This window comes from Amblyraja radiata, chromosome 34 (genome assembly GCF_010909765.2).
Source record: "Amblyraja radiata isolate CabotCenter1 chromosome 34, sAmbRad1.1.pri, whole genome shotgun sequence".
NCBI classification, from domain to species: Eukaryota; Metazoa; Chordata; class Chondrichthyes; order Rajiformes; family Rajidae; genus Amblyraja; species Amblyraja radiata.
This window is the reverse complement of record NC_045989.1, coordinates 15,835,481-15,862,120: the sequence shown is the minus strand read 5'-3', so window position 1 is coordinate 15,862,120 and position 26,640 is coordinate 15,835,481. Positions and strand designations below refer to the sequence as shown.

The window sequence follows — 26,640 nt, the reverse complement described above, 5'->3', positions numbered from 1 at the left end:
AAATCTTAGTATATCACATAAAAGCATCATAAATTATATTAAAAAACACAATACATGAGTTAAAAATCCAGATTAAAAGAATGATCAATGTCCTACAACGAGACAACGATACCAGTGTCTCCACAGCTGGGATTCGTAGCTTGTAGTGCTAACCCTTATGTTTGACAAGGCCACAATAATTACATTTTTAGAGTCATGTATCCTGCAAATGAATTTATACATGTGATTTCTTAGGATAGCTTCTAAAGTACTGACTCCTGAAGCCACAAACATATTACTGGCACTACACCATCTAGGTTTCCTTAGCAGTGTTCTCATGGCATCGTTATATGCCACCTTTAGTCTCTGCAAACTTGTCTTTCCATAGTTCGACCACAGGTGCGCAGTGTAGAGTGGTGTGCAGTATGCTCTAAATAGCGACATCTTCACCACATCTGCACACGCACCAAATTTACGCAAGAGAATATTCGCCTGTACATACAGCATGCGTCTATAATGCTATAATACAGCATAAATGTATAAATGATCTACTTTCTGCATGGAACATCAGTGGATATTTGCAGAGCAATCCCTCCACTTGCTGCAAGATTCCAGGGCATCTAGTCGTTGTTTTTTTTGCAGTGGTGTGCACATAAGTATCCCTTTATTCTCTTCTGAATGACTGGCTTCTAAAAGGTCTGGTTCACAGTCGACTAATACAATGACAACCTGATCCAACATGTTACACAGAATCTTCATTAATCTCTTTCATGGAGTGTTGGGTTAGGTTTGGAATCAAATAGAAGTGGAGTCTTTTTTTCCCCCTTCATATCGCTTTTTATAAGAGGTAGGAGTAGAAATAGGTCATTCGGTCCATCGAGTCAGCTCATGGCATATCTTTGTATTGTTTCATTAACTTGTCATAAATCTTTAATAATCATAGATGCACTATAATGCACAGATTATAAGAGGACTGCGTAATCTTTATAATGTTTTTCTATTTTAGTATCTGCATTGGAAGGAAGCATGAATGAATCGAGTAGCGATGAAACCAGTGGTAATTCCAGCCCAACTCTGCGGAGACGACGCATTCGAAAAAGAACCCTATCTTCTTCTGAAGCAGAGGAAAAACCAGAGGAGGATGTGGTGGATGGAGAACAGCAGCAGCAGCATCGATTCAATACCACTCTGAATAAATGCATTTTACTTGCACTGGTTATTGCTTTCAGCATGGGATTTGGGCACTTCTATGGTAAGTTCAACTTGTTACCTTGTCTGTGCATAGCTCATTCTTCCACATAGTTGGTGCCTCAAGGTGCTTCTCAGAAGAGAAAATGGGAAGAGAAAGAAATTGTTAAGATTAAAATTTAAACTAGAGAGACAGTAGGATGGGCACCAGAGTATTAGGTTAGAAATTGGAGAGAGTAATAGGAAGGTAGAGGTTAGGACCAATACGTCTTAAAAGGAAGGATAGGCAGGGAGAAGCAGGGATTGGAAAGAATATGGAGATGCTGAAAAGCTGAAGTGTGTTTATTTCAATGCAAGGAATATTGCAGAGAAAATAGACTAACTTAAGAGCCTGGGTTGGTGCTTCAGACAATGATGTTGTAGCCATTGCAAAAACGTGGTTGCAAGAGGGACATGACTGGCAGCTCAATGTTCTGGCATTTCGACGTTTCAGGCGTGATCGAGAGGGAGGCAAAGAGGTGGAGGATTTGCAAGAAGACTGTCACGGCAGCACTTAGAGGAACTGGAGAGTTTATCCGCTGAGGCAGTATGGGTAGAGCTTATAAATAAGGAAGGTGCAAGCACACTAATGCGATTGTACTATAAGCCCCCCAATAGCAAGAGGGAGACAGGGGAACGGATATGCAAACAAATTATGGAAAGATGCAAAAGCAACTCGGATGGGGCACAATATGTGAGGTGTATCAAAGAGTTTCTTGAAACAGTATGTGGATAGTCTAACCTGACAAGGGAAAATATCGGACCTTGAGTTGGCAAATGAGCCTAGCCAGGTGACTGGTGTTTTAGTGGAAGAGCCTTTTGGGTATACTGATCACAACTCCATTACTTTTATGATTTTTTTGAATCTGGAGTAGCTGAAACTAGCATGTGTTAAATTACCTAAATTGGAGTAAGGTAAACTACAATTTTATAGGGCAGGAGTTCTGGTGAGTACACTGGGAGCAATTGCTATTGGGCAAGTCTATATCTGACGTGGGAGTCATTTAAGACCAGTTGGTCGAAATTCAGAACCGGCATGTTCCAGTAAGGAGGATAAATTTTGTCAAAAGGGGCCATGAAATGCCTTTGGCGAGTTGGATTAAAGAAAATCCCACTGCTTTTTATACCTATATTACAAACAAGATGGTAATCATGTAGAAAGTAGGACTGTTCAAGGATCAAGAAGGGAATTTGTGCGAGGTGTCTGGGGAGGGAGGTGAGGTACTAAATGGGTACTTTGCATCGCTTTTTACCAATAAAAAGACTTGCAGGGTAGTGCGATAAGTGCAGAGAATAGGTTAATTGGGCTCCGTAAATTGCCCCTAGTGTGTTGGGAGTGGATGCGAAAGTGAGATAATATAGAACTAGTGTAAATGGGTGATAGATGATTGCCGTGGACTGGATTGGCCAATAGGCATGTTTCCATGCTGTGTTTTTTTTCCAATCAACTTTTTAATCAATATTAATATTCAAGGGCATCTTGAGATTAAGGTGGTGATGTTAGTGTTCTTAAACCATTAAAGTGGTTAAATAACTAGGACCTGATATATCCTAGATTATTGAGAGAGGCAAGAGAGGAAATTGCAGAAGCCTTGACGAAGATCTTTGCATCTTCTCTAGCCAGAAGTGACATACTGGAGGACTGGAGAGTAACTAATGTTGTTCCTTTATTTAAGTAGGGAAAATCCAGGGAATTATAGGTCAGTGAGCCTCAAGTCAGTAGTGGGGAAGTTTTTGGAGAAGATTGTTTGGGATAGGATTTACTCGGAATATAGATCAGCTACAGAAACAGGTGAGGAAATGGCAGATGGACTTTAATCTGAGCAAGTGTGAGGCATGATATAGGGGCTTTGGAAAGGGTGCAGAGGCAGTTTACGTGGATCAGAGGGTATACGGTTCAGGGAGGGGTTGGGCGGTCATGGTGGCGCAGCAGTAGAGTTGCTGCCTTACAGCGAATGCAGCACCGGAGACCCAGGTTCGATCCCGACTACGGGTGCTGTCTGTACGGAGTTTGTACGTTCTCCCCGTGTCCTGCGTGGTTTTCCCCGAGATCCTCGGTTTCCTCCCACACTCCAAAGACGTACAGGTTTGTAGGTTAATTGGCTTGGTAAATATAAACATTGTCCCTAGTGGCTGCAGGATAGTGTTAATGTGCGGGGGGATCGCTGGTCGGTGTGTACCCAGTGGGCTGAAGGTCCTGTTTCCGTGCAGTATCTCTTATAACTAAACTAAAACCTGGATTGTTTTCTCTGGAATGCCTGAGGTTGTGGGGAGACCTTATAGAGGGATATAAAATTGAAAGGCATAGCTAGTGGAGACAGAATCTTTTTCTCTGGATGGGAAAAATCAAATACTAGCTTTAAGGTATGAGGGGCTAAGTTTAAAGGATATCTGTGGGGCAAGTTTTTATTTTCATGGTGAGTGCCTGGAACGCGCTGCCAACGTTGGTGGTTGGCTGATATGTAAGTAGAATTTCAGAGACTGGATATGCAAGGAATGGAGGGATATGGATTATGTACAGGTAAATAAGAGATGGGCTTGACGTCGTGTTCGACACCGACATTGTGGGCCGAAGGGCCTGTTCTTGTGCTGTACTGTTCTATGTTCAATGTTTTGAAAAGGGTTTTGAAAACAGAGAATTAAAGATGAATGGAGAGAGGTTTAGTGTAAACTCAGTTGAATACTTTTACAAAGTGAATTGAGGGAGGGGGAAATAGAGAAATTGTTCTGTAGCCTTGGATAGTTCAATCTTGTTGCATTAGTTTGCTATTCATTTCTTAAGTTTATGGTATCACTGACTGAGCTAATGCAAACTATTGTTTTTGATTCTGCTACATTCTTTTCGGCTATCATTATAACCTCTGCTCCCTGTCCACCTAGGAAGTATGAGAGCTATATTTAAAAATTACCTAAGATAGACACAAAAAGCTGGAGTAACTCATTGCCTTGTTAGTTCAATGAGAAGGCTGGAAATAAGACAACGTTATGGTTTGTAAAAGCGTATGCAGAAGGCACTCATTGTTTAGAGGTAGGATTGGTATGACTTGTCAGAGGGAACTATACTGTACAGTAAACCCTCGTTTTGACAGACCTTTTTATAATGGATTTCAGTTATAGCAGTCGAACCTTCCGACGGCTGCCTTGGCTCACACAGCCTCCCCTGCCGCTTGCCTACAGACCCGGCTGTCCATGTCACCCCTGGCGCCCACCTGGCCCACACCCGCTCTCCAGCTGCTTCCAGGTGTTTGCTGCTACCGCCGACTTTTACCTGTGTTACGACTGCCTACAGGCCACGACCATTGACTCCACCGATCCCCGCCCCTCCCCTGGCCGCCAACTCACTTGGATTCCAGACCCTGTTCCAGACTGCGAGTCTGAAGAAAGGTCTCGAAACGAAAAGTCACTTATCCATGTTCTCCAGAGATGCTGCCTGACCTGCTGAGTTACTCTAGCACTTTGGGTTCTTTTGTGTATTAACCAGCAACTGCAGTTTTTGGTTCTACTACTTATGCAATGATAATATCGTACTTGGTTATAGCCGACATTCAGCAGTAACGGACAGCATTCCGCCCCCCTCCCCATGGTCCATTATAACAAGGGTTTGCTGTATTTTGTTATGTCTCAGTTGGCGTTGGTTACTAAAATGAATACCCATCATGAGGAATTTAAAAATGTATAAGTGAAAGTTAGACTACAAACTGATGTGCAGAGGACTTGTTATTTTTTTCCTTGGTTCTTGAAGCCATCTGTTGGCGTATGCTTATTTTATTACCGATAGGTCACATAAAGAGAAAAGGCAATGAAAATGCATGCTTTCAGAACACATTACCACCTTTCAATCCTGAGATTAAACAGTAAATTGAACTGCCAACTGCCACATGCTCATTCTTACGAATTTGGGGAAATGAGCTTCCAGACCTTCCATGCGTGTGTTATTGATGTAATGCATTTGGTTTAAAGGCCAGTCTGGTGTGAAGTAACGTACAGTTTTTTGTTCTGTATTGTGGCTTATGGTTAGTTTTTTATGTTTTTTCAGGTGAATTTGAAGGTAAGAATGGCAGTGAGTACAACAACCAAAGCCATAAGAATTGTGTGGAAATATTTTATCAAATTTACATGCATTGCACTGGTTACTAGAGACTCTGAACCTGCCTTGAAACTGCAAGCTTTATTGCTCTAAATTCTCTCAGATTTTAAATGCCAAGATAGTCTTAGTTTTGTATATTTTAAAGGAAAATTGGTCATTTGCTTTTAATGAAATGAACAATAGCACAGTTCCAGCTGTTTAAGTACATGTAGTACAGAAGTTGTAACTCATGTCATACAACATGGAAACAAGACCAATGGTCCACCAGCTCTGCCCATCGACTACCCATCTGCACCAATTCCTATTTTCTTCTCATGCATTCCCTTCAACAACCCCTAGATTCTACTATTCACTTGCACGCTTAGGTCAATTTATAGTGACAAATTATCCTGGGATCTGGGATATGAAAGGAAACTGGACAACCTAAGGAAACTCACAGTCTCATAGGGCGAGTGTACAAACTCCACATAGTCAGAATGGAACCTGGGTGCTGGAACTGTGAAATAACAGCTCTATTAGCTTCACCATTGCCACTGCTGTTTTTATTTATAGATTTCATTTTTATTCGTGTATGTTTGGAGAAAACAAACAATGTACTAAAAATGTTTTGAATACTAGCATTTTTGTGATGCTGTTTCTGGGTTTATGAAGATTTTTAATGCACCCTTCACAAAAGGAAATCTCAGTCTTCAACTTAATAGCAACTGGAACAGGTGTGATCAGGTCTAAATCCCAACACTTCGAAGCATCAAAGTGCTTCATCAAGTGTACTAAATACAGGATTGTCTACTTTTAGTTTAGTTTAGCAATACAGCTCGGAAACAGGCCCACCGAGTCTGCGCCAATCAGCGATCCCCGTACACTAACACTACCCTAGAGACAATTTACAGTTTTTACCGAAGCCAATTAACCTACAAACCTGTACGTCTTTGGAGTGTGGGAGCTCCCGAGGAAAACTGGAGCTCCCGAGGAAAACCCACGTGGTCACAGGGAGAACGTGCAAACTCCGTACAGACAGCACCCATAGTCAGGATCGATCACGGGTGTCTGGGCTGTAAGGCAGCAACTCTACATCTGCCACGTGCCGCCCATGTTTTGTTTTAACAATAATATGGTTTTAACGATACGTTTCCATTTGAGCTAACGATAATGCGTGCAGTAGTTAAGACAAGGTTTCTTCATATTGAAATTTGGATTTGAGTCAGCAGCATTCAGAGCATGTGCAATTTGGTTTAATATTGGTTGGCTATGTAGAATAAATGCCCCTAACACTTTTTTCAATTTCCATTGTTTCAGCATGTACATATTTATTGAAATTCGTTGGTGCAATGTACAACATTTAGAATCTTTTATTTCTTGTAGCATGCAAAAAATCTTGATCGTTAGATTGCAATTTTGATGCTAAGTTTTGATCATTTACTTTAAATATATATGCATGAACGTTTAGAAAAAATATGCTTTGGTGAATGCAAAAATACAATGCATGACTTTTAAGAATGGAAAATGCTTTTGAACATTTGCATTACTTTTTTTGGGGGGGGGGGGGGGGGGGGGGGAGAGTGAAAATGAACTTGAAATATCCAAGTACAAATAATATAAGCATGAACCGATATAATATTCCTATCCACTATGTTTCACTTGGATTTATTGCATATGTTTTTATCGTTTGAAAGTCATTGTATAATTTTATTGTGACATTCCTAATTGAGGTTTGTTAAGCTGTTTATAGAAATGGAAAGGTATACCTATTCAATGAAACCCTACACATAAGCTACAATGTGAATCAGTGCATGCTCAGAAAAGATGTATGCCAAGAAGAGAAAATGTCTGAACTGGATAAAACGATCTTTATATTGCTGTTTTAATTGTTTGAACACACATTTGGGTTTGTCATAGTTGTAAGGATAATTTATTTTGTTTATATATCGTATATCCTCCACATTGAGTTGCATTTGCCATATCTAAATACTCGTCCAACTAATCATCGTCTCTTTTGTGGGCACAATTACAAATAATAGCAAGCTAAATATATATTGATATTTCATTTTGGTAATCAAATATAGAAGCAGTGAAATAGAATACATTATAAATGGTAAATTATCAAATCCACGAATGAAATGCCACGTTATTAAAATGTGATGCATAGGTCATGTTTTACAATGCCACACCATTCGAAATCCCCTTATGGCTGTTTACCTTTGATCGTCAAGCAGGGCCAGAATGTGAAGTGTAATGGTAAATGAAGCTGCACTGCCACACTTTCAGTTGTCTGTCATGTTGCCTAAGGCAGTAGTGTCTGTTTATATGTGTATACACACATAGCTGATTGTAAACCTGCGCATGTACTTGCATTTTTTAGTATTTGTATCGTCTCTGTTGAAATACATGCATTTGGGGTTGAGACTAACCTGCAAATTTAATACTTGATCCCTGTTTAGGAGACTTTCAAGATGGCAGCCAGTTGCCTCTGAAGAGGGGTGAGACGAAGCTCATTTGAAATAATGGGGAGTATGAGAAGGCCATCCTTGCTCTTGATAGCCCCCATTAAACTTTTTCTTTAACAAAAAAAAAAATGCTTTAAAATGTATATTTTAAGTTTATACTTAGAATTTCAAAAAGATAGAGTACATATGGGGATTGCTTATTACTTGGAACAATACTAAGTGCTCTTAACTGTACACTTTTACACTCAATTTCGCTCGCACTTCTGGCTTGTTAATTTTCACCTTAATGAAGTGATCTCTCTCTGGTGTAGCAATATTTATCTACTGCACTGGTTCTACCCCAGCAATTTGAATTCATGCTCACATTATAGACACTCGTGAAGATCAGCTTTTTAAAAAACATGTTCTCCAATGCAAATAAAGTTGTGGCTCTTTTGATTTGTGCACTTCATGTATACCAGAAGCTGGTATTGATTGGCCATTTCTTTATTATATAAGCCTCTTGAAATTAGTCGAAGATGCTTCTGGCTCAAGAGAACCAACTAGGATCCTCGATCTGTGAGCTATATTGTTGAAATATTTCTGAATAGAGGATACTTTTTACATTATTTTGGTTTCTTTTGAACTAAAAGTAACTCGTTCGAAAAGAATATACACAGTAGTCAGTGCTAAATTAGGAAAAATAATAATCAAACTGATGTGGCCTAAATTCACTTGTCTCCAATATTCCTGATTTTTTATGTTATTACATATTATACTTTTTATGTTCCCATTTATTTCCTTGCCCTGTGCTTCAATAATTGTTGTTAGCTCTCCGGTACCAGTCTATGGGGTAAGGCTAAATCTGGCACTCCTTTGGTTTTATGCATCTGAAAACCAATTTCAGATCTTCTAGGCTACATGGCTTTGAGCTTTGTCTAAGGATATTTTTGTTCATTAGACCATCAAGAAAACTGCCGAACTGTTCTGATCCTCAATTGCAGATATAATCTAAATGCAGTTCTTGCTTGAACTTGTGAATTATTTGTTTAGGTTTATTTGTGAGTTGATACTTCACTGTATTGGCCATTTACTTTGTGCATGTCCACTGAATCTCTTTTCCTCAACATGCCAGTGTGAGTGACACTAAATCTGAGGAAAATGTATCTGCATTATTGAATTGAATCAGACAACGGCATGTATACACAAAAAATGATTGTTCAGTAGTTACTGTTGAGGTGACTTTTCCGGGTGTCACCAATTTATTTGAAATTTCAAGAGCTACAAGTGAAAATTTGAACATCAAGGGTTTTGTAAAAACAAGATTATACTTGCATTTTCAAATGCCATGCAAACCTTCAACTATTGCTCTCCCATGTAAATATAACAATATTTAGAGGACCCAACTGGCTGCATTAATAAGCATTAAAAAATAATCTGGCACAACAGTGCTATGAACTAATGCTTAAACAAAATTAAGAGCAGGGATGAGAAGTTTGCCTCCTGGGTTATCTCATTTGAAAGTGGACCAAAGGGTTTAGTTGTTGGCTGCCTGGAAATTGGCAGTAGAAAATATAAATTAAATTGACTGAAAAAAAGTGTTGTTTACATTGGGAGAAACTACATGAATTAAGGTGCATCTTTTCAAAACAAAAAACGAATATTTAAAAATCAAGAGAAAAAGAACACAATTTTTGTAAATTCTAGTTTAAAAAATTGAGCGAGCATAGGGAAGCATGTATTGGATGGATTTTACCTTTGCCGGTTAAGACATTATGTACGGGGAAAATTGGTTCTCCTCCTCAGAGGACCACACGGCAGTTGTAATAGTGTTGTACCTAAAATTTAAGTAAAGAAAATTGGATAAGTGAGTAGTTTTGAATGTAATTTTGTGTACATATACTAATTAATAGGATTTTGTCAATCTAAAGTAAAACTATGTTGGCAACTTTCTGGAAATCCGGCCTCATCTGCAGAGTTGATTTTTCATCCTGTGAATAATTTAAAGCACTTTTGTGTTTGTAGCTTAATATTGGCCTGCTCATTGTTTTAGTGGGTCATCGCTTTATTTCTAGACTTGGATGATCTGCAAAAGTGAAAGCTCAAAAAAAATTGCTTTATTCTTGCAAAATCTTTTTTAACTCGTGGAAATGATCATTTGTTAATGTGCAAAACATGTACATTTATGTGCACAAAATAGGGTAAACATTCATTTTCAATTAAAGCTGAAGAAAGTGAAGAGTTGAATGCTTGTTTAAAGTATAGATGACATGACTGCTACAGCTAATGAAATATCAACCGTCACATTTATATAAAGAACTCTTTAGAAAAGTGTGGTTATAGGTATTCTTTTGGTTGTATTACTGCATTTATATCACAAATCATTATCTAATCACTTACATGTGTATGGTAAATCTTCCATATTTATCAAGTAACCATCCAGTAATGCACTGGTAAGATAATATCCAAAAGTCTTTTTTTGATAGTGCGATGGTATGTTTTGTTTTGGATAATTGCAGGGACGACCCAAATACAAGAACTGCAGAAAATGGTAGAAAGAATCCATGAAGAAGAACTGAATGATATGAAGGATGATCTCTTTCAGTGCCAAAATGACCAAGACTCCTATGCGGACAGTATGGTAGGTCATTAAATCATTGTTTCACGGACACAAGGCCTACCTTGTGTAATTTTATTGGGAGATTATTTATTTTGGCTGGGAAGGAGGGACACAAGGCTTACCTTGTGTCCCTCCTTCCCAACCAAAATAAATAATCTCCCAATAAAATTGTAAAATAAAAAATAAGTAATTATAAAATAAAAAAATAAATAATGTATATTCGAATTCGGTATGTCAAGAAGCAAAATTGATTAGTCTCCTGAGGAACAATTTCTGAACACGTCAATTTCTGAAAAGTGTTGAATACTCTTTTGTGTGGCCTTCACTGTTATGCAACTTTCAAAATGTGTGTATTTGTTGAGATTAATTGATGAGCAGGCCCTCTGAAAATCTTTAGGAGAAAAAATTGCTGGATTTACCTACACTTTGCTTTTTGGGCATTTTTCAAGCATTCTTTTCCAATTCCTGGCAATTAGATTGTTTAACTTTATTCACTTTGCTTCCCAGATTGACCTTGCTCTCTGTCTAACCATTAACAGTTCATGCAAACATATTTTTCTCCCTCTCTAGGTTGGTGCTTGTACTGTCCTCTTTCACCACCAGATCCTCCCCACCACTACCACAATCACCCAAATTCAACTCCCAAATTATTAAGAACTCTTGAATTCTGGTCTAGCACATTCATGATTGGTTGAATCGGAGCGTAGCATTGGTGTTTTTCTCTTTGAGCAAGGTTGACAATTCCAGATTCTGTAACTTGCAAAATAGTTTTCCCGTGGCATGTTTCTGAAATAACTTTAGTTTTGCTCATTCAGCTTTGCTTATCAAAGCACAATTGTCCAGAGTTTACTTTACCAAGTTCTGCAACTATCTTCCCTCAAGTAAAATATGTTTGGTTTAGAGATACAATGTGAAAATGTGTTTGAACGTTTCATGCAGAATGTTGATCATGCATATTAAAATACTTGGATAGTCTGAAGAAGGGTCTCGACCCGAAACGTCGCAATATATTTTTGTATTGGATATCCATTATTTCCTTAGGAAATTGGCTGTCCTGTAAACGTCTGGGCACCTGAACTAAAAGGACCCAAAGGCCAGGATTTCAGGATCAGCAGAGACAGCCGCTCCCTCATGACCCTGTCTGGGGAAAATAGAAATTTGCTTTGCTGGAAATCTGCCATTGGGGACTTCAGGGGAAAAGGATGGGAAAGTTTGCCTGGTGAGGGACAAATCCCATCCATAATACTGAAAACAAAGGTTTCTTCTGGACAGTGTCCTGAGCACAAGATATTTGTATTTGTTTGCCAACAACACTGCCCAATCCCCTACTGGAAGTCAATTAGGCTCAGCATGCTGTCTATTGAACATAATTTGATTAAACTATCTGTTGAGGCTATTCTTAAGTAATTATACATTCTATTAAATAACAGGCAAGTGGTGTTGTCTGATACTGAACATCAGTCAGTACATTCAGCGAATGAAGAGTCTGGGATAAAGTCAAAAGTTATAAGTGATAGGAGTAGAATTCGGCCATTTGGGGCATCGTGTACTCCACCGTTCAATCATGGCTGATCTAACCCCATTCTCCTGCCTTCTCCCCATAACCTCTGGCACCTGTACTCATCAAGAATCTTATCTATCTCTGCCTTAAAAATATCCACTGACTTGGCCTCCACAGCCTTCTGTGGCAAAGAATTCCACAGATTTACCACCCTCTGACTAAAGACATTTCTCCTCATCTCCTTCCAAAAAGAACATCCTTTAATTCTGAGGCTATGACCTCTAGTCCTAGACTCTCCCACTAGTGGAAACATCATCTCCACATCCACTCTATCCAAATCTTTCACTATTCTGTATGTTTTAATGGGGTGCCCCCCCCCTCAATCTTCTAAACTCCAAACGCTAATCATAGGTTAACCTACTAATTCCTGGGATCATTCTTGTAAACCTCCTCTCGACCCTCTCCAGAGCCAATTAGGGAAATAAATAAGATTACAGCAAAATAATTTGCAATTTTTATGATAATAAATATAATTTATTATGTTAGCTTCACTAATATTTATAGATATCCCATTGTAAATTAGGATGGAACTGAAGATTTTTTAGAAGACAAAAAGGAAGATCCTGACATGCTTCTTACACTGACTGAACAAATGGATAAAATGAAAAGGGAGAATCAACAACTGAAACAAAAACAAGCAGAACTTCAGGTACCAACTGCTCTTGGATACCTGCATTGCTTTTCTTGATATAATATAAAGCACATTATTTGTATTGAAATTAGTAAAATGTTAACAAATATTGTGCTTTAAATACTGGGTCTGTCAGTATTCTCCAGATTGACCTAAATTCTCCAGCAAACAACCCTGAATAATTAGTTTTGTGCTATTGTTCAGATCATAATTGATTGTCGACGTTGGGTATGAGCGTCCTGGTGGATCCTTTCTGTGGGTCTTGAGATGGCTGAAAAGACTGATTCCAGAGCCACAGACGTTATTGCAGTATATCCCTCCAGGTGGATGCCTGTGAGACACATCTTTTAACATGCAGAGACTGATGCGTGAACATCCACCACACCATCCTTGACAGATACCTACCCGGGTCGAACTCCATGGACTGTTAGGAGTTAATCTCTGCTTTGTCAGGAACCTCCCCCTCGAACTGCCTGCCATGGCTGACCTCATTCTCCAAATGGCTTGGCTCCCAAGATCTTAGACACATGCAAGCCTCTCCACCGTGACAAAGTTGTTCGTGAGTTCATAAGTGATCGGAGCAGAATTAGGCCATTCGGCCCATCAAGTCTATTCTGCCATTCAATCATGGCTGATCTTTCCCTCTTAATCCCATTCACTGCCTTCTCCCCATAACCCTTGACAGTAGACTGTTCAGATTACAGAAACCATGAATCGTTTCTGTATATGTGAAATTAGCAGATATTTTCCATGTGTAATGCAATTCATAAATGATGCCATCATGAACAATCCATCCATTCATTTTAAGTATGATTAATATGCATAAATTACTTTCTAATTCTCCTCCATCCCTATTCAATATTATTCTTTAACCCTCCCCTCTATTCTAAGATGCCTTTTTATTACTTTCTCACATCTACAATGGTATAAAACTATGCAGTGAATATTTAAATTTTAGCATCATCATTCTGATATCAGAAGGCTTTTTAGAACAAGTGTAAATTGATTCCATTCAGGACAATGAAGTCATTATATTTCTACAAATGTTAGTTTGTAGGATTATTTGCTCGTATACTACATGGCATTCTGTGGATGACTGAATACAGAGTACAAAAGTACACAGATGGCAATATACATTTGCCATCCAGAATGAGTTCCTAGATGACCTGGTGAATCACTTTCTCTCAAAAGTATTTATCTCTGCTCGGAGGAGTGATGTGTTACCGATGAAATATTTAATTATTTTTAAGAGTGTTTTATTGTCAAATGTCCCGAAACGGAACAATGAAATTCCTATTTGCAGCTGCACAACACAAATGCAAATATAGCACTGTAACATGGCAATAAACACCATAAAAAGTTCTATAACAAGCAATAATAGTGCAAAGACAAGAAAATGCCCACCAATCTATTTAACTTGGAGCCTATTTGGAGGTTGTAGTGTTTAATAGCCTGATGGTTGTAGGGAAGAAGCTGTTACTGAAACTGGACGTTAGTTTACAGGCTCCTATACCACCACCTCAATGGCAGGAGTGAAATAGGAGTATGGACAGGGTGGTGTGGGTCTCTGAATACTGAATACCTTTTTGAGGCAGAGACTCCTATAGATCTAATGGGGAGGTCAGTACTCGTAATAGACTGGGCAGTGTTCACCACTTTTTGTCATCTTTGTTCGTGAGCTTTTGTGTTGCCGAACCAGGCCTTGATACAACCAGTCAATATGCTTTCTCCTGTACACCTGTAGACGTTCAAGAGAGTATTTATTCACATACTGAATCTTCGAAGGAAGTAGAGGTGTTGATCGGCTTTCTTTAAGATTGCATCTCTTTTAGGATAGGTACTTTTAAATACTGTTTTTCATAATTGATGACTGCTGCTATGAAAAGCTTGTAGTAAGTGAGATTGGAATTTCCCAGCAAATTTGGGATGGTACCTACAACTTAAAGGTTTCTACAGATGAGATTTCTATTTTTCCATAGAAATTGTTACAATAAAAAGTAAAGTTTGATTCCTCATCTGCTTCAGTGATTCTGATCAGTCTTTTCTGGAAAATATGTGTGACCATCTACTAGTAAACAGCAGAAGGGATACCTATTTAGAATTTTCAATAATTTCAGTGACTTCTTTCAATAGGTCTATTAAGGATATTTTGAAATGTAGCATGTACTTAATAGTTATTGAAATGTAGAATTTGGCTATTTAATTTTGTTGCCCTATAATATGACTAATAAACTGACTTTATAATGCACATTGCCTTTATAAATGGATATTTAACAATTTTTATTACGATTATTTAGTCACAAGGAGAAAACTTGGAAACTCGTTTAAAAGAAACTGTGGATGAGAGGCTTTCGGTTGAGTCACAGCAGAAAGTGCTTGCCAAAGAAAACCAGCGTATGAAAGAATCCCTGGAGCATGAAGAGAAAGCATTATCCTTGTTGCAGAATGAGCTTCGGAAGTTGAGGGAACAAATCAGGACATTGGAAGGAAAGGGAATGGATGCTGAAACAATTATCACAGAAAACCAGAAACTGAAGGATCATCTAGAAGAAGAAAAACAACAAGTACACAGTTTCCTTCTACAGAAGGGGACCCTTGTGACTGAGGCTCAGATGCTAAGAAAGGAATTGGATAAAGAAAGAGAAATAACTGATGTACTGCGTAAGGAACTGGATACCTTGAGTCATTTTCAATCTATGCCTAATACAGCCCGAGATGGTAAAATAACAGAAGGTTTACAAACAAGACTTGCAGAGCTAGAGAAAAAATTGGATTTTGAACAGCAACGCTCTGACTTGTGGGAAAGACTTTATATTGAATCAAAGGAAGAAAACACAGACCCTGCAACTAAGAAAACAGAAAAGAAGCAAGGGACAAAAACAAATCGGGAGTTTTATGGAACTAGGGATAAAAAGAAGCAATCTAAAGGCTTTATAAGATCATTTAAGAATACGTTTGACGCTGTGAAAAACTCAACCAAAGAGTTTGTGCGTCATCATAAAGAAAAGATTAAACTGGCAAAAGAAGCTGTTAAAGAAAATCTTAAGAGATTCTCTGATTCTGTTAAATCCACATTCCAGAACTTCCAAAACTCAGCAAAAACATTATTTCACAAAAATAAGAGACGTGATGACGCAGATGCAAAAACTAAACGTCATGGATTCCAGCAACGTCACAATGAACACCCATGTAAAACGAACAAGTGCAGACAACATGGTGTTCATGGAGACAAAGATTCCTATCAACATAAACCCAGACAAGCCACTCATGATGAGATCCATGGTAGCAATTCAAGGAAACCGCACGGAATGCACACTGAGAAATCTCACAGTTTTGAATCGGGTGAACATGATCACTTGGGAAAACATGCACACTACAAGAGCCCTAAAGGTTGCTCTGATGTTTTTGAATGTGCCCACCAAGAATCTTTGAGTCTATTTAATAAAGTCCTTGACCCCATCAAGATGGAAGAATTTCATGAGCTTCTCCATAATTACCTTCAACGAGAGATGGTCGACTTCCAAAGCTGGAGTGAGCTGGAGAAATTTATCAACCGTTTTTTCCGTAATGGGCTTTTTATACATGACCAAATGTTATTCTCTGATTTTGTTAACGATGTTGAAGATTATCTTGAAGATATTGCAGAGCACCAAGGAGGCAACCATGATGGTTTTGATGACCTGGATGGATACATCTATCAGCACTTGTTTGGTGACAATTACATTAATCCATTTGGCCCAAGGTAATAGTTTGCTCTTTTATCCAGTTGATTTAGAATTGTTTGTTTCTGAAATTATTTAAGTTGTACAGTTACATTCACTTGATATTTAGAATTTAACTCACCATTTGAAATTGGCCGATATAGAGCAGGATACTGTTTATAACTTTGGGATTGTTTTTTGATTTGATACGTGATAGATTCAATCCTAGCCAATAGGAATTTGGTAAACTAAAAGCCACCAGAGGCTAAAAATTTAAAATTAAAATAGAAAATACTGGACTTCCTCAGCATGTTGGGCTGCATCTGTGGAGAGAGAAATAGTTCGCATTTTGGGTTGATGGCTGTTCCACCACAACGGAAACTTTGAATGTCTTTCTCCATCGTGTCGCCAACCTGCTGAGAACCGTGCAGTATTTTCTGTTATTTGGAATTCTGTAATGAATGTTTTGGGTGTAGGAGTGAGTAAGCATAACAGAATTTCAGCTATAATAGTGCGAGACAAACAAAATTCCAGAAATATTAACACAAAGGAATCTTCAGAACTACAACTTTATTCTCATATTTGGCAAACTGTAAGGACTCTACCAGATTTCTATCCGTGACATATTCCAGTTTATAAAAGTCTTCTACACCTGTTTCTTTTTAACTAAGAGGTATTGAAGGTCAATCGCAATTAATTTCCTGTCAGTTGGCCAGCCAGTGCCTTCATTAGACAGTTGGAATCTGCACTGAATATCCAGTTGTCAGTTTGGACCGCAGATTTTTACGTCTCCATTAATAGAAGATAGATTCATCAAATCAAATCCACTTAAATATGAAAAAGATTCATTACTTTTGAACATTGAACAGTACTGGACAGAAGCAGGCCCTTTGGCCCACAATGTCTGAACATGATGCCAAGACCAAATCTGCCTGCACATAATCCATATCCCTCTGTTCCCTGCAAATTCACATGCCTATCCAAAAGGCTCTTAAATGCCACTCTCAAATCTGTCTCCACCACCAACCCCAGTTCCAGGCACTCACCACCCTCTGCATATATCATCTTTAAACTTTGTCCCTCTCACCTTAATTTTGATTGATACCAAGGTGGTCTATTGAATGATATCTAGGTAGTCTATTGATTGAAAAATTAAATATATGTATAATATTCGCCGATAGCCATAAAATATCTCCTCAACCTACTGAGTTCCTTTTTGCTTTACCAATGCTCCAAGACCATGTATCAAAAGGATCATTATCAATACATTCATCTACTCCTTTTCTAAAGTAAGATTATTATAATGCTGCTTGAAATGTGGCCGTAGTATTTCTAAAAACCTATTGCACTTATACTAATGCACATTGGGAATTGCAAATGAATAGACCAATCTTGGCTATTTTACTTAAAAGCCATAATGAATAATTTTTATCTTTGCAGTCCACTTTACGATGCTGATAAATACAGAAAGCATAATTCTAAACATGCATCTGGCTCCAGGCAACAGAGACCTGAAAGGAAATACCAGCAGGCTTACCACCACAGGGATTGTAAATGGAACAAGCCAGGACGTACCAATGGAAGACACATGGCGAATGTTGAAATTGAGCTGGGGCCGATGCCCTTTGATCCAAAATATTAAATGGGTGTGTTCTTCATAAGTATGTGTTTGAACATGTTCAGACTTATCTGATTGCTGTTTGTGGTACATGCCTAAGAATAATGACGTTTGTTTTGAAACAATATGCATTTCATTTGACTTTGAATAATAAGAGAGTAGATGTAGTTTTGCTAATAATATTCCATCTGTATTTGCAATGTGCTGGTCAGAGATTTCCTGAGCAGTTGTGTTGTGCAAAGTATGTTGTGCTAAACAAAGTTTAGGATTAAGTAAGAGTTCAAGTTGCGGGATCTTTAATGCATTTACAAAGTCTATTCGTATACTGGTGTATGTGCATGAAACGCAAGTCTCCTTTGCCTTAGCAAATTCGTAATTTGCTATCATGTGAATCTAAATTCCATATTGTGTAAATTATTAATATTGGTGTGCTGAATTTAAATTTCTTTTGAAGATTGTAATTTAATTCCATGGCAAAAATTGGTCCATTTTTACCTTCCCCCATGTTGTGAATAATTTTACCCAAATATATATATCTGCCTTTTATGATTTCAAGGGATAAAGAAAAGGGTTGCATTTTTAATTTAAAATCAGTTACATTGCATCTACATTTTCCATTTGACAAAATGAACAATTGTAGGCAAACAAAAATGTTAAAATCAATTGATAATAAAAGTTCTGGCTTAACTCTTTATTTGTGAAGCTGTTTTATTCGTGTGGCGAGTTTGTATGTGCTTAAGAATATATCAACCAGGAAGGGTCACCCAATATTTCAACATGTATATGAATCTGATTTACTGTATACTGATGCAGCTACCGCAAAAATAAATTCTGTAGTTTCAAGATGTTTTTTTTTGTTAATTTAAGAACTTGGTTTTCAGTCTTTTGTTACCATTATTTGAGTTTCTTGATTCAACAGACCATCTCCTATGCCTAAAGAGAGGTTCTGACTTGAAACATCACCTATGCATGCTCTCCAGAGATGCTGCCTGATCTGCTGAGTTGGTTCAATACTTTTTTAATTTCCAAAGTAAACTTGTTTCCAAAGAGAGATTTTAGAATGGCAGCAAAATATATAAGGAATTTATAGGGTATGATCTTGTTCCATCAATACCTGGTAAAAAGGAGAAAAACTGCCACTAAGCTCAGAAGCCATTAAAGGACAATAAGGCATAAACATTTTGTTTTTGACTATATTTAGATATTGATCTAACCTGACTGCTATATGTGAAGTGTATACTTGTGGGTTCTATCTGTGGAGTACCATTGGCAGAGGTGTATTGCTGAATATTTGGAAAGGTACAATATGCAATTACTAATTCAGAACCCCTTTAGGAGGAGGGTGAGTTAATTCTGATAGATGTGAAGTCTGCGAGCAGGGAATTGTAGCCTCATGGTGTTTGTGTGTAAAAGTGCATTTCATTTTGTATAGATTTAAAAAAGGCTTCTGTGTGCAAGTTTTCAATTAGCTTCCTACACACACCTATTTAATTTAGTGAGGATAAAATATAGTATTATTGAATATTTTCAACTTTAACATAACCATTGCAGTTAAATATCCATCCCTAACCATTTTCAGAGCACCTGACCTGGAGCCTGGCCCCAACCAGTGCATATTAAGCTAGTGAACTTGTGCGGATGGCGGTTTTCTAGGATTCAACTGAAGAAAGTCCAACATTCTGCCATAATCCCTTTTTCACTAACATCTATCACAATTCAAATGGTGGTAATAAATCGAGACATCGAGGAAAGCTGCCTTGCAAGTTAATAATCTCTTTCACCTTCATGAATAAAATCCACTTAAGATGAGGTCTTAACTATTCTTAGTTCCCTTTGTTATTAAGATCTTGGGTTGCACATATTTATGTCCAATATTGTTTTACCACTTTAATTGACTAATGCAGTGGTTATATATTTTATGGTTTTAAGGTTTGCAATTTGAGTAATACGAATAGCAGACAAATATCTGAGACAAGATCTTGTACCATCTGGATAGATAAGGTCTGCTTAGGGAGCATTGATTCATGCGAGGGGAAATGTGTCTCATAAATCTGTTCTTTTTGAAGAGATAACCAAGGGGATTGATGAGGGCAGGGAGATGGTTGCTGTCTAAGGATTTTAGTAAGCCTTTGATAAAGTCTTGTATGATAGGCTAGTCAGGAAGTTTAGAACACATACATTCCAGAGAGCATTGGATACATAATTGGCTTGATAGTTGGAAGTAGAAACTGATGGTGGAAGGTTGGTTTAAAAAAAAATTGGAGGCCTGTAACTAGTGATGTGCCACGGGAATTGGTGCTGGGCCTGTTGTTATTAGTCAACCAAACAATTTGGATGAGAATGTACAAAACATGGTTAGTAAGTTTGCAGAAGACACAAAAATAATAGGTATAGACGGCGAAGAAGGTTGACAAATTTTGCCGTGTGATCTAAATCGCTGGTTAAGTAAGCCAAGAAATGGTAAACAGGGTTCAATGGGTCAAGTGTGAGGAGGGTATGGAAAGAGAAAGATTGAGTCAACACAATCTCCTGCACTGACTTGGAACACAAAATAAATTATATCTTGAGCAAAAAGCAATGTGCTGGAGAAACTGATGTCCTCAAGAAGGGACTCAACCCAATATGTCACCTGTTCATTCCTTCCATAGATACTACCTGACCCACTTGAGTTACTCCAACACTTTTTTTTAGTGCAAGATTTCAGGATCTGCAGTTTCTCGCATCTCCAATAAGATTAGTTTGTAAGTTTGAGAGAAATATAAATACGTAATGAAAAACCTTTCAAAATAAATGCTTAGTATGCTGTAAGGTTCCCCCTATTTCATCCCTGGTAAACTGGAATAGTAAACTTGTTAATAAGTTTGCCATATCAATTTCAGAAGCATTATGGTAATTTATTAAATTTAGTCAATTTCAATAATTAACATGCTTTCTATGATTTGAGTGAAATGTTTCAATTCTCAACATATATCGTTGCATGCAGATCTGTGACACATTTCAAAGGCGTGAAATAGATCCTATTCCCTTTCTTCAGAGATGTTGCCTGACCCGCTGAGTTACTCCAGCTTTTTGCGTCTATCTTCGGTGTAAACCAGCATCTGCAGTTCCTTTCCACACAGTTGTGTTTAAGTGGGTCTGCAATCCAAGAAGGAAGTAGAAGGGAGACACAGAAAATGCAGGAGTAACTCAGCGGGACAGGCAGCAGCATCTCTGGAGAGAAGGAATGGGTGACGTTTTGGGTCTCGGCCCTTCTTCAGACTGATGTCAGGGGAGTGGGCAGGACAAAGATAGAAAGATAGAGGAAATAGAAGGGTATTGTTATGCAATAAATAAAGTTGTTTTTTTTAATCGATTGAGCTGAACCAGTTCTACCTTTATTTATACCAAACTCGGTCATAACTTTTGCAGTAGAAAACAGATTTCCCAACTAATAGAGATCGAAGAAAAGCTTTGAAGAGAGGCATTCTGGGTTCATTTGGAAACGATTGTTATTGATCAATGAAGTATTATTCTATAATGCAGATTACGTATCACTGAGAAACCATCTTGCAGTGGGTACACAAAAATGCTGGAGAAACTCAGCGGGTGCAGCAGCATCTATGGAGCGAAAGAAATAGGCGACGTTTCGGGCCGAAACCCTTCTTCAGTCTGTGTACCTTCGATCTTCCAGCATCTGCAGTTCCTTCTTTAACACAACCATCTTGCAGTACCCTTTTTCTCCCTGGGACTAGGAACATGCATGATTGAATCAGAATATATTCTGTTGTAGCAATGCTTAGTGTGGAAGCAGGGAAGGGTTTAAAATGCTTGTGGGAAACGTACTCGGTTTACTTTCTGCTTCCCAATAAATCAATGTAGTCCTTTGATACTGGGGCGAGTTACTCTAGCTTCTTGTGTGTATCTTTGGTCTATAGCTCCTTCCTCCACTTTTGGAGTGAATTGAGCAAAGATCCTATAGCGGATCGCACAATAGTCTGAAGAAGGGTTTCGGCCCGAAACGTCACCTATTTCTTTCGCTCCATAGATGCTGCTGCACCCGCTGAGTTTCTCCAGCATTTTTGTGTACCTTCGATCTTCCAGCATCTGCAGTTCCTTCTTTAACACAGTGATCTAACCTGACTGCTATCTGTGAAGTGTATACTTGTGGGTTCTATCTGTGGAGTACCATTGGCAGAGGTGTATTGCTGAATATTTGGAAAGGTACAATATGCAATTACTCAGGATCTTTGGAATTGAGTGTTGGTGTGGAGCAAAGATTATAGAGGAGCTATAGGATCTGCTATAGGATCTTTGGTGTGGAGGAGGGGGGAGGGGGGAGGGGAGGAGGCCGCGCGTGCGCACTGCCGGTGGTTGGTTGCCGGGCCGGGCCGGCGCCTCCAGTGAGCGTCCATGTTGCCGGGCGGGTTGACCTTCCCTCGGTTGACCCTGGCGGCCGTCGTGGGGGTGGCGGGCGGACTGTACATCTACAGGCCGCTGTATAAACAGTATCGCCTGGAACAAGCCAAGGCCCGGGGCAACTCGGCTCCCGGCGCCGAGAGCGGCGGCACCAACATTGACGGCTCGGCACCGCCTCGGGCCGCGGGCGGCGACGGTAAAGCGGGCGGCGAGGCCGGTCAGTGCTCCCCGGCCACCGGCCTTTGACCGCTCAATGTGAGGCAGCATCGTGGCAACCTGTACGACAGCTCCCCGCTGTACAGTCTGCAGGGAATGAGCCTTGCAACTGTGTGCTGGCTCACTGCGGCTGGGCATCGAACCCATGTTCTCCAGCGATGCCTTTATGCAAATCAAAATATTGGTATGACTTTTGACATGTGAAACAATAGATTATAAACGAATTCTTGAAATTGGGTATTAGTTTCTTGGGTTACAATATGCATATTTTATTTTGTAGTTTTGTTTAATTATATTAATTATGTTTCTAATGATATTCTTAATCATCCAAATAATTGTGTAGTAAGGAACTCTGAGCCAAATATTTGGTAGAAATAAGTGCCAATTTCTTTTGTAGAATACTGTGACTACAATGATGATTGGTTGGATGCTTAGTCTTGAGTTTTACCGTAGCATTATTGAATAAACGAGTTTGGTATTTCCATAATCCTCCGCCATTTCCGCCACCTCCAACGTGACCCCACCACTCGCCACATCTTCCCATCTCCCCCCATGTCTGCCTTCCGCAAAGACCGCTCCCTCCGCAACTCCCTCGTCAATTCTTCCCTTCCCTCCCGCACCACCCCCTCCCTGGGCACTTTCCGTTGCAACCGCAAGAAATGCAACACCTGTCCCTTCACCTCCCCCCTCGACTCCATTCAAGGACCCAAGCAGTCGTTCCAGGTGCGACAAAGGTTCACCTGTATCTCCTCCAACCTCATCTACTGCATCCGCTGCTCTAGATGTCAGCTGATTTACATCGGCGAGACTAAGCGGAGGTTGGGCGATCGTTTCGCCGAACACCTCCGCTCAGTCCGCAATAACCAACCTGACCTCCCGGTGGCTCAGCACTTCAACTCCCCCTCCCATTCCCAATCCGACCTCTCTGTCCTGGGTCTCCTCCATTGCCAGAGTGAGCAACAGCGGAAATTGGAGGAACAGCACCTCATATTCCGTCTGGGGACCTTGCGTCCGGATGACATTAACATTGAATTCTCCCAATTTTGCTAGTCCTTGCTGTCTCCTCCCCTTCCTCAACCCTCTAGCTGTCTCCTCCCACCCTCCCATCCGCCCGCCCTCGGGCTCCTCCTCCTCCCCTTTTCCTTCCTTCTCCCCCCCCACCCCCCATCAGTCTGAAGAAGGGTTTCGGCCCGAAACGTCGCCTATTTCCTTCGCTCCATAGATGCTGCTGCACCCGCTGAGTTTCTCCAGCAATTTTGTGTACCTTCGATCTTTCAGCATCTGCAGTTCCTTTTTGAACACTTGGTATTCCGATTGCTGTGTGTATAGGGTGATTTCACGAAAGGTCACTGGAGCGTAGATCCGCATCCACGTGACCGAAAATTTTAACTGGGGGACAAGCGTCACTTCCGGTACATGTTAGTGAATGGGAAAACACGCACTTTCACACCCGTTAAAAACATCGAAAACGGCCCGTTTTTGAGCTGCAATTTTCTGTACTAGTCGGGGTGACCATGAGGAACAGCTACCTAAATTTACAGTCCAAAAAAAAGATAGAAACTAAGGTAAATTCAAGAGGGGGCTGAAGGTGTAAATACAGCGGAAGTGCTAGCGGACATTTGCCGTGGAGATTTAAAGATCCAAAATATCGGGAATTATCGCGTTTGCTCACTGCATTTCATCAAAAGTAAGGCATTATTGACTTTTTATCTTTATTCATTTGTTATATGAAAAGTATTAAAAGTTAAAAATCCGTCAGTAAAATTGCAAAATCGCCCATGGTTCTCAGGTGGGTTTTAACATGCAAAATGAAAACGCTTCATGGAATGATGTCAACAATCCTGATTGGGCACCCACTGTGAGCAGGATAGACAATGTGCACAAGAACGCCATGCACGTGCAACAAGAAGAGAGTATTAAAGCAGATTTGGTTGCAGCTCAAGCATCTATAGCTCTGCAAGTTGATGGCGTTCTTGTGCACATTGTCTATCCTGCTCACAGTGGGTGCCCAATCAGGATTGTTGACATCATTCCATGCTGCAGGCTTGTCTGTTATTAGATGATAAATAAATAAATAAGTAGTTTGGGTGATTGTGCAGGCTTTAAACAAGAAACATTGAGAAATATATTTTGGCAAATAATAAAATGTCCTGCTTTTGTCCAACTAACAGCTGACAGCTTGCATCTCAGTAAAATTTATTTCAAAACGCATTGATAGTTTACGATTATTTAAATGGTAAATGGAGCTTCAGAAGCGTTTTCATTTTGCATGTTAAAACCCACCTGAGAACCATGGGCGATTTTGCAATTTTACTGACGGATTTTTAACTTTTAATACTTTTCATATAACAAATGAATAAAGATAAAAAGCCAATAATGCCTTACTTTTGATGAAATGCAGCGAGCAAACGCGATAATTCCCGATATTTTGGATCTTTAAATCTCCACGGCAAATGTCCGCTAGCACTTCCGCTGTATTTACACCTTCAGCTCCCTCTTGAATTTACCTTAGTTTCTATCTTTTTTTTGGACTGTAAATTTAGGTAGCTGTTCCTCACGGTCACCCAGACTGGCTCAGTAATTTGCAGCTCAAAAACGGGCCGTTTTCGATGTTTTTAAGTGCGTGTTTTCCCATTCACTATCATGTACCGGAAGTGACGCTTGTACCCCAGTTAATATTTTCGGTCACATGGGTGCGGATCTACGCTCCAGTGACCTTTCATGAAATCACCCTATACGGACCTGCGTTTCACCCGTAGTCAGGATCGAACCCAGATCTCCGGCGCCGCAAGTGCTGTTGAATTGCTACTGGAGTTAGCAACACTTTCTCCCTTCTCCACTGGTCCATGCAGAAAACTCAGCAGTGTCAATCTAATGAATCACGTTCCGGTCCACTTCAGCCTGGGTGTATGGGTTCCATTCTCACTCGGGTTATTATACAGGTGCTCCTCTCCTGCATAACCCTAGGAGGCAGATTTGTGAATGGAGTTTCACTACTGTCCCCTCCTGAGTGTCCCATCCCTGTCCGGGGGCGGCCAGAGATGTCCGGGATGACCTTGGACTGACGGTACACCGGCCTGGAGCAGTGGTGGCCCCAGACTTACAGCCAGCATGGAGAAGAAGCGCAAACTCCAGCTCAATTCTGCTCCAACTCCCGAGGAAACCGTTCCGCGACGGGCCGGGGACTGTCAGCTGCACCTTTCGCTTTATCCAGTGTCTGTGGGTTAACCCCCCTCGGTCATCAACTGGGATACACACAAAGTTCTGCAATAACTCAGCGGGTCAGGCAACATCTCTGGAGAAGGGTTTCGACCCGAAGCGTCACCCATTCCTTTTCTCCAAAGATGCTGCCTGTTCTGCTGAGTTACTCTAGCATTTTGTGTGTACCTGTATTTTAAAATTCTTCTCCTTCTGGTACTTTCAGAACTCTGCCATTCTGCTAGCAACTATCATTATGGTTCTCTCGTTATGGTCTTTTGCACATTTTTATTTTTAGCAGTCACGGTTCTAAAATCTGGAAGTTTTCCCCTAAATCTATCAAACTCTCTTTCCTGCTTCAAGGCACTCTGTTAAACCTTTTTGGGCAAATCTTTACTATAATATATTCTTAAATTGCTTGGCGTCAAGTTTTGTTAATAATATTTCCTGAATGCACCGTGGGACATAATGCTATTGTTAAAGGTGCCATATTAAAAAAATATGTTTTAAGATGCATATTTAGGAAAAGAAGCAACATGGAGTGTATCAAATGGCACAATAACTATTCAGGTAATCATTGCAATGTGATGTTTATTCCCAAGTTCTGTGGGTTATTTGAGACCATAAGCAGTTTTTTCTATATTTCTGCAGAAGCTGAAGTCACTGAGTAGGAAATGGATGAATTCTGTTGAACGACAACTTTACACTGCTGAGCTGGACAAATTACTCTTCTGCAACAATTACAATGGTTCAAGGAGAAAAATGACCATTGCCTTCTTAACTAAGGATGGACAATAAATGTTGCTTTCACCAACACCATAAGACATGAGAACAGATAATAAAGCATTGCCACACAAAAAAATATATTTTTACCACTCGTGCTTTTATAATATACGACTACCCACTAGTATATGAGTAGTATCAAGTTGTTGGGCTTGATATAGGTGGGTGAGACATTAAGTATTGAAGAATTTAAGAATGTAG

At 39.6% G+C, this 26,640-nt stretch overlaps 2 protein-coding genes across 6 annotated transcripts in view; both read left to right on the top strand.

Annotated features, from left to right (window-relative positions):
- ccpg1 (cell cycle progression 1) overlaps positions 1-18,539 on the top strand; it is a 39,962-nt gene extending 21,423 nt beyond the window's left edge. Inside the window, exons 6-12 of one of the 4 annotated variants that reach the window (XM_033050066.1) lie at positions 986-1,231; positions 5,243-5,254; positions 7,732-7,770; positions 10,236-10,357; positions 12,421-12,546; positions 14,826-16,270; positions 17,670-18,539. In XM_033050066.1, the coding sequence (XP_032905957.1) occupies positions 986-1,231; positions 5,243-5,254; positions 7,732-7,770; positions 10,236-10,357; positions 12,421-12,546; positions 14,826-16,270; positions 17,670-17,871 (2,192 nt within the window). In that variant the 3' untranslated portion in view covers positions 17,872-18,539. The remainder of the gene's footprint in view (positions 1-985; positions 1,232-5,242; positions 5,255-7,731; positions 7,771-10,235; positions 10,358-12,420; positions 12,547-14,825; positions 16,271-17,669) is intronic. The other 3 variants (XM_033050067.1, XM_033050068.1, XM_033050069.1) reach the window with 3 other exon arrangements.
- Positions 18,540-22,185: 3,646 nt separating this feature from the next.
- Positions 22,186-26,520, top strand: pigbos1 (PIGB opposite strand 1). 2 transcript variants are annotated; one of them, XR_004416796.1, is made up of 2 exons: positions 22,186-22,642; positions 26,308-26,520. XR_004416796.1 is itself a non-coding variant. In XM_033050077.1 (2 exons), exons 1-2 carry the CDS (start codon positions 22,237-22,239, stop codon positions 26,325-26,327), a joined length of 243 nt encoding a protein of 80 aa, XP_032905968.1. In that variant the 5' UTR covers positions 22,186-22,236; the 3' UTR covers positions 26,328-26,520. The 2 variants fall into 2 exon arrangements, 1 of the variants encoding a protein (XP_032905968.1); XM_033050077.1 differs by having other exon boundaries at positions 22,186-22,459.
- The last annotated feature ends 120 nt before the right edge of the window (positions 26,521-26,640 follow it).